The sequence below is a fragment of the Thamnophis elegans genome, chromosome 15, assembly GCF_009769535.1.
Source record: "Thamnophis elegans isolate rThaEle1 chromosome 15, rThaEle1.pri, whole genome shotgun sequence".
Lineage (NCBI taxonomy): Eukaryota > Metazoa > Chordata > Lepidosauria > Squamata > Colubridae > Thamnophis > Thamnophis elegans.
The window spans coordinates 46,414,015-46,426,658 of NC_045555.1; the positions used below are offsets into that span (position 1 = coordinate 46,414,015).

A 12,644-nucleotide genomic window follows, 5' to 3' on the forward strand; every position below is an offset into this window, starting at 1 on the left:
GCTGAAGTGGCCTGCAGTACTGCACCCTAACCACTGCGCCACCTCGGCTCTTCTTGGAGTAGGTTCTCCTACTCCAACTACAAAGAATATGAAGAAATTTAGTCAGAATAAATGTTTCTCACTTATCCAGAAAGAAGTCTCTTCACATCAATTCTAACCTTGTTTTTCGTACAATAAATCATTTTTACACCTGCATTTTCAAGCATGGGAACATGTTTTATATTCTGAGCGTTTTCATCATATATGTATTTAATAACTTCTTGCATAAATGTAATTAATAACAAGAAAATATTTGGAATGAAATTGTTTTTCTTCTGAACTAGTTTATTTCCTCAGACTAGGGATATAAACATATCTCCATACATAACGTAAAATGAGATCTGCACCTTCATCGTCTCTGTGTAAAGATCTGGATAAAATTTCCAAATGCATTCTCAGATAGAAGTGTTTAACTTCATTTTCTGGATAGCTGCCCTGATCTGCCCTATTTCTGCCGTCTTCACAACACGTTGGCATGACCTTTCAAGCCACAGATTCTACAGAAAAATTGCAGAATAGCCCTGGTTGAATATGCATCAGTTCAGATCTTGAAAAGAGTAGTGTGTTAGCCGTAGAAATCTTCATATAGAGGTGTTCTGTGAACTAAACTGTTTAAACATTAGTTCTTTACCTCTCTCCTCCAAAGGGGAAATCGTGGCAATCTATATATATATAATAGCAAGGTTTTTCCTAACTCAAAATTCCAGAACAATATTGATTGATTCATAGGGTATTTTCACATAAGATATGAAAACAATTGTAGGAGACAAAACGACAAGAGTCCAGACTAACAACCAAGACATCACATTGATAATTTCATTTAACTGAAGCACAATATATCTGATCCAATAACACTAACGAAACAATCAAATCATAACTTGAATTTCCGAATAAATGTGAAATAAAAGCTTGTGAGGGAAAAAGTATCAAAAAATGCACAAGATCTAAAGCATTGACCGACAAGGACCAATTTACACCATACCTGTAAATGTGGTTTTAATATACATTCCCCTACAGCAGTGGTTCCCAAACTTGGCAACTTTAAGACTTGTGGACTTCAACTCCCAGTTGAATTCTGGGAGTTGAAGTCCACAAGTCTTAAAGTTGCCAAGTTTGGGAACCACTGCCCTACAGTAAACCAGGTAATGTTAAATAAAAGTATATATATTTTTAATCAAGTTCAACAGTTTCTATTTTTAAAAAACACCTTTTGAAGTTTACAGCTATATAAAAATGGTTCAGAAATCTTATTTTACCCCTCCTAGTCCTCATAGTATATAGAGTAAAACATAGCGCATGTGTTATGTTGCTTTCAATGGTCCAAAAACTGGTCCCATTTGATAGGAGCAGTTGGAAACATTCAACCATTCATAAGAAGCAGAAAATGGGTAGAGAGCTCAAAAGACCTCCACCTCTTCCTATTGCTAAAGGAAGCATAGAATGCCATTAACTAATTCTAAGTTATTGATGAGTAACATTCATTTTTTAAACTAGAGGGTGAATCCTGATAACTCAATACTAATGACACTATTACGGCTAGACTTAATGTGGGCCTTCAAGTGACTATCCAGATCCCCACACAAATTCCCAGACTAATTTGAGCCTATAACTGCAACAGGTTTTCTTTTTTTAAAAAAAATGCTTAAAGCCAAATGCTCATTTTACTTATTTGAATATTTATTGATTTCCTACAATAAGTGATTACTGTTCCCAAATAATGTGCATGACTGTCTAAAAGGTGTAAGTTAGCAAATCCACAGTGTAAAATTATCTACGGTAATTGCCCAGTGCTCACTAAAAATGGAAAAGGGAAGACATTGAACGGGATAGGGATATCCTTGATTTATTGAGCATACTGTTTTTCTGATTGATATTATTACTCTTAAGATTTAGCAATAGCAATAGCAGTTAGACTTATATACCGCTTCATAGGGCTTTCAGCCCTCTCTAAGCGGTTTACAGAGTCAGCATATTGCCCCCAACAACAGTCTGGGTCCTCATTTCACCCACCTCGGAAGGATGGAAGGCTGAGTCAACCTTGAGCCGGTGAGATTAGAACTGCCGAACTGCAGATAGCAGTCAGCTGAAGTGGCCTGCAGTACTGCACCCTAACCACTGCGCCACCTCGGCTCTTTCAGTTTGTATCCTATCCTACTGTCCCAAAGCTGATCACAGACTTGCTTAGAAACAACACTAAACCCTTGGTTTAAATTGTTTTTTAAAAAAAGAACTTCTTCCTTCTTTTGGTTTTGTTGAAAGTCTACAAGACATTTTTATTTCCCCTTGGGATTAATCAAAGTTTACTAAATCATCCAGATAATCGCTGGTTAATCTTAAATATGATTACCTAAAAGAAACCATATGTAGCCATTATTTATAAAGGTGGTTTGTTGACCTAACCTGCACCTCCTTAGGATTGCCGTGCTAACTGGAGTTGAACTAAAACAGGAGCCAATGCTTTCAAACTGCTTTTTCACAGCCAAACAAAAGGAGGGGAGAAGAATAAACCTAATCTACATTTTTCCTATGTAAGTGCTGCATTTCTGCATTCCAGGGATGGGGATTTTCTCCTCCCATCTACCGGTATGTCCTTAGATAACGTAGAAAATTAAAAAGTGAACTGCTATAGATTTGATTTTCTATACTTACAGGCAAATGAGTAAAAACCTGAAAAGTGCTTCTTAAGAAATTAATTAAATCCATTAAATAGCCACTAGCTCTCCCGTCAGGCTCAATCATTGTCCAATCGTAATCAGCAAGCTGGATAAATTCATCAATTTTCTGGTTAAGTTTTGTATAAATCTCCCCTTCAGCAGCATGTCGTGCATCCTGAAAAGAACAAAATAATAATAAAAATGTCAATATAGCATTACTAACTTAAGGATAACTGCTTGAAATAAATTCTGTAAACCAAGCAGTTGTGGGCCAAGAAAAATAAACCGCTTAGAGAGGGCTGAAAGCCCTATGAAGCGGTATATAAGTCTAACTGCTATTGCTATTGCTATTCTTCAGAATAATGAATGCCTTCCGGGTTACTCCAAAGACAGGGGTGTCAAACACAAGGCCTCCGGCGTACACCCGCCCCGTGATGTGGTCAGATCTGGCCTGCAGGGCCCATCCTGGAAAATGTAAGGGGCCGGCCTGCTTCACTTTGGCCCAGTCTACCCAGTGCGAAGAGGAAACATGCCAGCAATTGGGAGAGTGCCGTCAATCTGGCAATGCCCACCAAGTCAGCCACGCTCAGTCAGGGCATCAAGCTGGCCATGCTCACCCAATTGGCCACACCCACCCAGTCAGGCCTGGCCACGCCCACCCCCACAGTCAACCACAGCCCTGATGCGGCCCTCAGCGAAGTTGAGTTTGACACCCCTGATCTAAGATCATCAAGGACCACGAGGAAGAGGAGCGATGATAGAATACAGCCTCGTCTAACTGTGGTAGTAATTTCAAAGATGTCCGTATGGCCATTTTTGGTCTTAATACAGCAGTTTAATCATAGGTATCAGTCCTATTAAAGATAATAATAAAGACCATCGGTACATTGTACAAACATAGGATCTGCCAGAGAGATTCTTGGTGGACACTGTAAAAGGTTTTCTTAAAAATCAATAAAATTAATGGTCAGTGGATGTTAATATTCAAAGCAAAGTTCTATGATATTTCATAAAGTGAAGTTTCGTTTGCAGCAGGACTATTCCACCGAGAGGAGGGTAATGCCAATTGCCCAGCACACCTGAAGAATATTGATTTCGCTCATATAATTAAAAAGGCTCTGATAGGAAAGTTGAAGAAGTTACAATGCAGCTTAAATGAATTAGGTTTTTCCTCATATGATTTATTGCTCGTCATATAATTAGCAATAGCAATAGCAGTTAGACTTCTACACCGCTTCATAGAGCTTTCAGCCCTCTCTAAGCGGTTTACAGAGTCAGCCTATCTCCCCCACAGTCTGGGTCCTCATTTCACCCACCTCGGAAGGATGGAAGGCTGAGTCAACCTTGAACCAGTGAGATTAGAACCGCTGAATTGAACCTATCCTCCGCGAGCTGCACTGGCTACCTATTGGTCTCTGGACGCAATTCAAGGTGTTGGTTATTACCTTTAAAGCCCTACATGGCTTAGGACCAGCGTACCTGCGAGACCGCCTACTGCCACATATCTCCCAGCGGCCGGTAAGATCCCACAGATTGGGTCTCCTTCAGATGCCGTCAGCCAGTCAGTGTCGGCTAGCGGGCTCCCGGAGGAGAGCCTTCTCTGTGGCTGCTCCAACCCTGTGGAATCAGCTACCCCCAGAGATCCGGACCCTACCCACTCTCATGGCCTTCAGGAAAGCCGTTAAAACCTGGCTATTCCGGCAGGCCCGAGGCTGTTGACCTTATTGTTAAGGTCCAGCCCCGACTAGAACGAATGTGTGTTGTGAATTTTAATTTTTTTTTTATTTTTCTTTTCTCTTTTTTCTTTCTCTTTGTAAGGCACCCGGAGTCCTTCGGGATTGGGCGGCCTATAAATTTATTTATTTATTTAATTAATTAATTAATAAACTGAAGGCAAAACAGCTGAGCACCATGAAGAAGAGGGATTTAACAGAGAATACCTGACGAGCTCTTATGAACTTCGCTGTGTTAACAATTCCCATTGGCCCTATTTATAACGTTCACATGGTAATGGTAACTAAATGTTCTCCACGCAGAAAATACAAGAGGCTAATCCCTTGAGCATTTCTTTATCCTTCCCATCTTCCTTTAACCTTGATGACAGAGACTAATGCCGGAATTTGATAGGTATCATTTTAGATTTAGTTACAAAATAAAAGTGCTGAAGACAGAATTACTCTCAGTGGGAATAATCCTCTTTTCAATTGTTGGTCTGTAAAATCCTGCCCTGTTTGGGTATATACACAGTAAGGCAATTACTTGAAACTTAAGATGTAATTGTTAGGGAATTAACCGATGCCTGATTTTGTGCACTTAAAAAAAAAAAAAGTCAGCGAAAGAAAACATTCCAAATTTGTACGAATAGGTTCAGAAATGAGAAACATAGACCCCCCTTATTTGCACTGTTATTCCACAGATCGTTATCTAAAGTAAACACAGGTCATTATCTAAAGTATTAAAATAATACCTTTGTTGGGGTAGGATTTAACAGATCATGCAGCTAGTTCCAGGAGGCCAAAGAATACAAAGTTTGAATCCTCTCAAAACAATCGTACGACAAACTACATTTGAAATGGGTGATTTCAAAATGATCATTCTAGGATAAGGTCACGAGTAAATTTATGAATTGATAAAAGATATGCACACCTGGATACAAACACATTCCTTGCATAAACCTCCTATAGAAACTTATTTGCTGTTTTATACACATGAGTTGGAATAATTTCACTGAACAGAGAGGGACTTACTTCTAAGTCAGTTCAGTTAAACTTAGCTGTTTGAAGTCTTATAAACCTGATTTTATAGTCTCTAAAGTAGATACACGAATCCCTTTTTTATTTTTTATGGTTGATCACACAGCCAGCCAGAATTTTAGGTTGAATTTTGGCATTTTTATCCTTCTATTAATTGGAATTGGAATTGGAATTTATTGCACTTATATGCAGCCCTTTTCCCTGGAGGGGACTCAGGGCGGCTCACAATCCAAGTCAGGGAAGGGGATACAGATAAGGGATAAAAAGACAAACAAAACAATACACAATTTAAAAGCACACAACAACCATACCATTCGAGGGGGGGGGCAAAAGTTTCAGTTTCAGTTTATTATATTTATATGCTGCCCTTTTCCCCCGAAGGGGACTCAGGGCAGCTCACAACTCGAACCGGGGAAGGGGGATACAGACAGAAAATTTAAAAAAAACAGCAAGCATAACAATATATAATTTAAAACTCACAACTGTCATACCATTCGAGACGGGGGCAACAGCTCTTTAGCCCCAGGCCTGTCGGAAGAGCCAGGTTTTAAGGGCTTTGCGGAAGGCCTGGAGGGTGGTGAGGGTTCGAATCTCCACGGGGAGCTCGTTCCAGAGGGTCGGAGCAGCCACAGAGAAGGCCCTCCTCCGGGTAGCCGCCAGTCGGCATTGGCCGGCGGATGGAATTCGGAGGAGGCCTAATCTGTGGGATCTAATCGGTCTATTGGAGGTAATTGGCAGCAGGCGGTCTCTCAAGTACCCAGGTCCAATATTAAGTCCTTCCCAAGGACCTGGGATAGGCAGTTGTTGTTTTTGACGGCGTTAAAGAGTCCTTCGGGATTGGGCGGCATATAAATTTTAATAATAAATAAATAAATCAAAAGATGAGCTGTAGAGATTCTCCGTCATCCAGGTCACGGTTGTCCCAAAGGTGCTTTTTCAGGAGGCAACTGGACTTTCTTTTGAAAACGTTTTGCTTCTCATCCAAGAAACTTCTTCAGCTCTTCCCCACTGTCCTGTCAGAGCTGAAGAAGCTTATTGGATGAGAAGGGAAACGACTTCAAAAGAAAAAAAAAATAAGGAAGTCCAGTTGCGTCCTGAAAAAGCATCTTTGGGATAAAGGTTATTTTGTTCCTGCATAAAATATGAATATGAATATGAATATGAATATATACATATGCATATACATATACATATACATATACATATACATACATACATACATACATACATACATACATACATACATACATACATATATATATATATATATACACATATATATACATATATATACATATATATACATATATATACATATATACATATATGTACATATATATACATATATATACATATATATACATATATATACATATATATACATATATATACATATATATACATATATATACATATATATACATATATATGTAGGTCTCTAGTTGTTCGGGTTTTCTCCCGCGTAGAATTGGAGATGTCTTGGCGACGTTTCGACGAAGTCACATTCGTCATCTTCAGGCTGCTGCTGACTACTTCAGGTTTGGTGTTTCCAGGAGTAGAAACACCAAACCTGAAGTAGTCAGCAGCAGCCTGAAGATGACGAATGTGACTTCGTCGAAACGTCGCCAAGACATCTCCAATTCTACGCGGGAGAAAACCCGAACAACTAGAGACCTACATACTAACACCCGCGAAAACCTCAGAAAACATATATATCTATATATCTATATCTATATCTATATCTATATCTATATCTATATCTATATCTATATCTATATCTATATCTATCTATCTATCTATCTATCTATCTATCTATCTATCTATCTATCTATCTATCTATATATATATATATATATATATATATATATATATATATATATATATATATGGTCTCTAGTTTGTATTTGTATTTATTATACATTTATAGGCCGCCCTTTTCCCTGAGGGGACTCAGGGCGGCTTACAATAAAAGGGGAAAGGGAGTGTAGGACAAATACAAAAAGAAGTGTGAACGAGAATAAATTAAACAGTAAAACACAACATTCACTCAACATTCGGGAGGGACGAAAGTAAAAACTTATCCCCAGGCCTGACGGGCTAGCCAGATCTGGAGGGCTGTGCGGAAGGCCTGGACGGTGGTGAGGGTACGAATCTCCACGGGGAGATTATTCCATAGCGTCGGAGCCGCAACAGAGAAGGCTCTCCTCCGAGTAGTCGCCAGTCGGCACTGACTGGCAGATGGAATACGGAGGAGGCCAGCTCTATGCGATCTGATGGGACGCAGGGAGGTAATTGGCAGAAGGCGGTCTCTCAAATAGCCAGATCCACTACCATGGAGCGCTTTATGGGTGGTGAGTAGGACCTTGAAGTGCACCCGGAGATCGACAGGTAGCCAGCGCAGCTCACGGAGGATCGGTGTTATGTGGGCGAACCGTGGTGCGCCCACGATCACTCGCGCGGCCGCATTCTGGACTAGCTGAAGTCTCCGGGTGCTCTTCAAGGGCAGCCCCATGTAGAGCACGTTGCAGTATTCCAGCCTAGAGATCACAAGGGCTCGAGTGACTGTTGTGAGGGCCTCCCGATTCAGGTAGGGCCGCAACTGGCGCACCAGGCGAACCTGGGCAAATGCCCCCCTGGTCACAGCTGAAAGATGGTGGTCGAAACTCAGCTGTGGGTCCAGGAGGACTCCCAAGTTGCGGGCCCTATCTGAGGGGTATAAATTTTGTCCCCCCAGCCTGAGTGATGGTACGTTGGTCAAATTTTTGGGAGGAAAACACAACAGCCACTCGGTCTTGTCTGGGTTGAGTATCAGCTTGTTTGCTCTCATCCAGTTATTCGGGTTTTCTCCCGCGTAGAATTGGAGATGTCTTGGCGACGTTTCGACGTTTACTCCTGGAAACACCAAGCCTGAAGTAGCCTGAAGATGATGAATGAGACTTCTTCGAAATGTCGCCAAGACATCTCCAATTCTACGCGGGAGAAAACCAGGAATAACTAGAGACCTACATACTAACACCCGCAAAAACCTCAGAAAATAATAGTTCCCAAATTTGTTCATTGGGAAAGTATGTCAGCCCGGTGATGATTTTGATAATTGTTTCCAACATTTTTCTTAGCTCTTCCCCAAAATCATTTTCCTGGTCAGTTCCCACTAGCTTATTTACATTACATTAATGATTTTTGGCTTCCAGTCGTTACTTTAAACTTAGCTGGAGACAGTTCAAGTACCAGAGATCAGACAGCCAGAACTGAATACTGATCTTCTTCCAATACAGGAAGACCTCAACTTACAACCAGTCACTTAGCAACTGTTCAAAGTTATGGTGGACACCAGGGGTGGGTTTCAACCGGTTCGCACCGGTCCCTGCGATCCGGTTGGTCGCCGAACCCGGAAGTAAGTAACTTCCGGGAACGGCGAAGCGCCCCCCCGCGCGCGCCCGCACACCCGCGCCTTACCCGGTTTTTACGAATTCTGCGCTTCCACGCATGCGCAGAACGCATACAGCGCCTGCGCGATCCTCCAGGAGCAGCTGGAGCATCGCGCAGATGCTAGTACGCATGCGCGCGCCACGTGCGTGCGCGAGGACGCCACACGCGTGCGCGAGGACGCCGCCGGCCTCGTTCCAACCGAACCGGTTGGAACGGGGCGAGAAACCCACCCCTGGTGGACACACACACACACACACACACACCCCAGAGCTACTTACGACCCAGTTTTAAAGTTCAGACCTGCTATCACACAACTGCATTTTGGGTACTTGGCAATCGGGCTGCATTTCTAGCATTCCCTGGTCACATGAGCATGATTTTCAGCATTTTTTTTTATTGAAACCAGTGTATCATTCCAGTTTCAGGCAAAAAATAGCAATAGCAATAGCAGTTAGACTTATATACCGCTTCATAGGGCTTTCAGCCTTCTCTAAGCGGTTTACAGAGTCAGCATATTGGCCCCAACAACAATCCGGGTCCTCATTTTACCCACCTCGGAAGGATGGAAGACTGAGTCAACCTTGAGCCGGTGAGATTTGAACCGCTGAACTGCAGATAACCCAATATTTTTACTTTGTTACATTTGTGTTGTATTTGTGCTTTATTTATCCCTTTATTTATTTATCAGCACAAATACAACACACACACACACACACACACACACACACACACACACACACACACACACACACACATATATATATATATATATATATATATATATATATATATATATATATATATTGCACATAAAACATGAAACTAAAGCAATGTATCTAGAAATTAAGAATTTGGCTATTTAGACTTGGAAACTGATCATATCTCCCATACCTTAAACGTCGAAAGACCATACAGTCTTGCTGTGTGGAGAGTTTCTTGGGAAATATTTGTAATGTTAGTTATAAAGTCTTCAAGATATTTACAAGCCTGTTCCAAATGCGTTGTATTTATGATAATTTGCACCAGCTTAAAAAAAATATGTGAAAACAAAGATACAAGAACAAATTGTAATAAAGCGCTTTTTAAAAGTTTCAGATTATATTTAAGCCACTGTTAATTTACAGAGCCCACTCCTAAACCAGAGCACATAGTACAAAATCTAACATATAGCATGTCATGGATCGATTATTTAAAAAAAAAATGTCTATTTTAAAGGCAGATTAATTTGGAATACCAATGTGTGAAAAAAAAAACCTTCATTGTGAACATTATGTGTAATTTTTCTAGCTTCAGGAAAATCTTTTTTACACTTAGATATCCACTAAGAAAACCTTAAGTTGTTCCCTACAGAATATCTATGTGCTGGATAAAACATATTTTCCTATGCCATTTTTTTCACCATTTATTTGGACTGGAATCTACCAACTCTAGGAGTCTGTCAAGCACTACAGATTTAACATATCAGCTCAAATTACCTGAAAATCCCCTCCCCAGGGGAACCACAGGATCAAACACTGAACTAATACCAGGATATATATATATATTTTAAAAAAAACGTATCCACAATTCCTGATTTGTTTTAAAAAGTTCTGGGGAAATTGCATGTTTCCCAAGGAGAAAGTTTGGAAATCCCCAAATGACCGAAAAATGTTTGAAAGCCCCTGACAATGTATTGAATATTAGAATATCAATATATGTCTCAACACTTACCTCTGTCAAACCTATGTGAGGTTTTTTAATGAGGTTTTGCAAACAACTGCTTAAAGTTCTGGTCAGCAATAAATTTGTAGATTTTCTGAGCATGTCATCTATCTCTGTTGAACTGCAGAAAAAAAATGAGATACTCTGAAAACAAATAAACACTGCATATAAAATTACTAAATAAACATGCAGTTTTGTTTCTTTCCCGTTACCTGATTGCGATCCGCTGTCAATATAACTCTTGGCACGCTGATTTTTCTGGGAGTGCTTGGAACAGCTTTCCATTTAACAGATATCCTTCTAGTCTCTAGCGCCATATCCCACCCTAGATAGATGCGTTTTGCCACCAGTGCACCATTTGGCAGAAATTTAAACCTTTTCCATGTGACTGTTGACTTTGCATTCTTCATTTTGAGGATTCTGCACACCACTCACCAACTCTCACTCTCTTTAGCAATAGCAATATCAGTTAGACTTATATGCCGCTTCATATCCCTTTCAGCCCTCTCTAAGCGGTTTACAGAGTCGGCATATTGCCCCCACAATCTGGGTCCTCATTTCACCCACCTCGGAAGGATGGAAGGCTGAGTCAACCCTGAGCCGGTGAGATTTGAACCGCCGAGCTGCAGAACTAGCAGTCAGCTGAAGTGGCTGCAGTACTGCACCCTAACCACTGCGCCACCTCGGCTCTTTCCCATTATGTACTGCCAGCATTCCCCACAGCTAACTAGAGTGGGAGCAAAAATGAAAAATGAAATCACCCATCTCTGCTCCATGTCTTAGCATTTATAGGCCGCCTGGAGTCCTCCGGGATTGGGCGGCCTATAAATCCATTAAATACAATACAATACAATACAATTTCATAATGACGAAGAAGGAAAAGTCAACTATTGTTGGCAAAATAGTCATGCCACTGACAGGAGTCCCCAACTCCCAGTCCATGGACCAGCACCGGTCCGTAGCATGCCAGAAATTGGGTGACGCAAACAAGCGACGCTCCATCCACGAGACGTAGACAGCATGTGAAACCACACCCACTCTGGTCTGTGAAAAAATTCTCCCCATGGAATATTGATTGTCTGCGAGTCCTTGGCATTGGGGTTCTCTGGTCTAGAAAAGGAAGCTTGCTCCACAGCTTCAGTGGAAAGATGACAGCAGTTAGACTTATATACCGCTTCATAGGGCTTTCAGCCCTCTCTAAGCGGTTTACAGAGTCAGCATATCGCCCCCAACAATCCGGGTCCTCATTTCACCCACCTCGGAAGGATGGAAGGCTGAGTTAACCTTGAGCCGGTGAGATTAGAACCCCTGAACTGCAGATAGCAGTCAGCTGAAGTGGCCTGCAGTACTGCACCCTAACCACTGCGCCACCTCGGCTCTTATGATAAATCTGTGGGGCAATGCTCCCTGTGATGCAGAAGCCAAGTTGATTTACCTGGAAAATTAATTAGTTCGGTTTTTCCAAGACTTAAGTGGAACACCAATAGAAACTTACAAGAGGCGTGCAAAAATCAGCACGTCCAAAATACTGCTACACTACCACTACATCATCCCTAAATCATTAAACTGGTTTAATATGGAGCTAACACTAACAACAAGGTGTTAATCTTTTGTCTGCCCACAAAATTTAAGCCCTAGCACATATTATTTTCCAAAAGTACAAGGAAGACAATAAGGGTAACGTTTTGGAAGGCTGTTGTGTATTCATATCAAATAGTATTTACTAAAGTTCTGAAGACATAATTTGATTTTCGTAATTTGTTGCCCCTTCCTTCTGGAGGCATGGTGATACATAAATTATTTTCAAGATGTAGATAACAGTATTTTACACACACACACATTGTTATTTTTATTTGTCCACACATGTAATCAAGTATGTTTGCTTAACTACTACGAAGGACTGAATTTCACTCATGCTAACATTCGTTAATGATTTGACAAAGTTTAGCATGTGTACCTATGTAATTTGAACTCTAGCTGTTAGTATATATTTGTGAAGAGTAATTTGCATAATTGATTAATTCCTGTTTGGAGATGGAGATTAAGAAGCCTTATTAGCTGGGGTATT

General features: G+C 40.8%; 1 protein-coding gene across 1 annotated transcript in view; it reads right to left on the reverse strand.

The window, feature by feature from the left end:
- EXOC6 (exocyst complex component 6) overlaps positions 1–12,644 on the reverse strand; it is a 79,398-nt gene that overhangs the window by 17,684 nt on the left and 49,070 nt on the right. The window contains exons 16-18 of the mRNA XM_032231973.1: positions 10,586–10,697; positions 9,767–9,901; positions 2,689–2,868 (exon numbers count right to left, since the gene is read on the reverse strand). Of these exons, the coding sequence (XP_032087864.1) occupies positions 2,689–2,868; positions 9,767–9,901; positions 10,586–10,697 (427 nt within the window). The remainder of the gene's footprint in view (positions 1–2,688; positions 2,869–9,766; positions 9,902–10,585; positions 10,698–12,644) is intronic.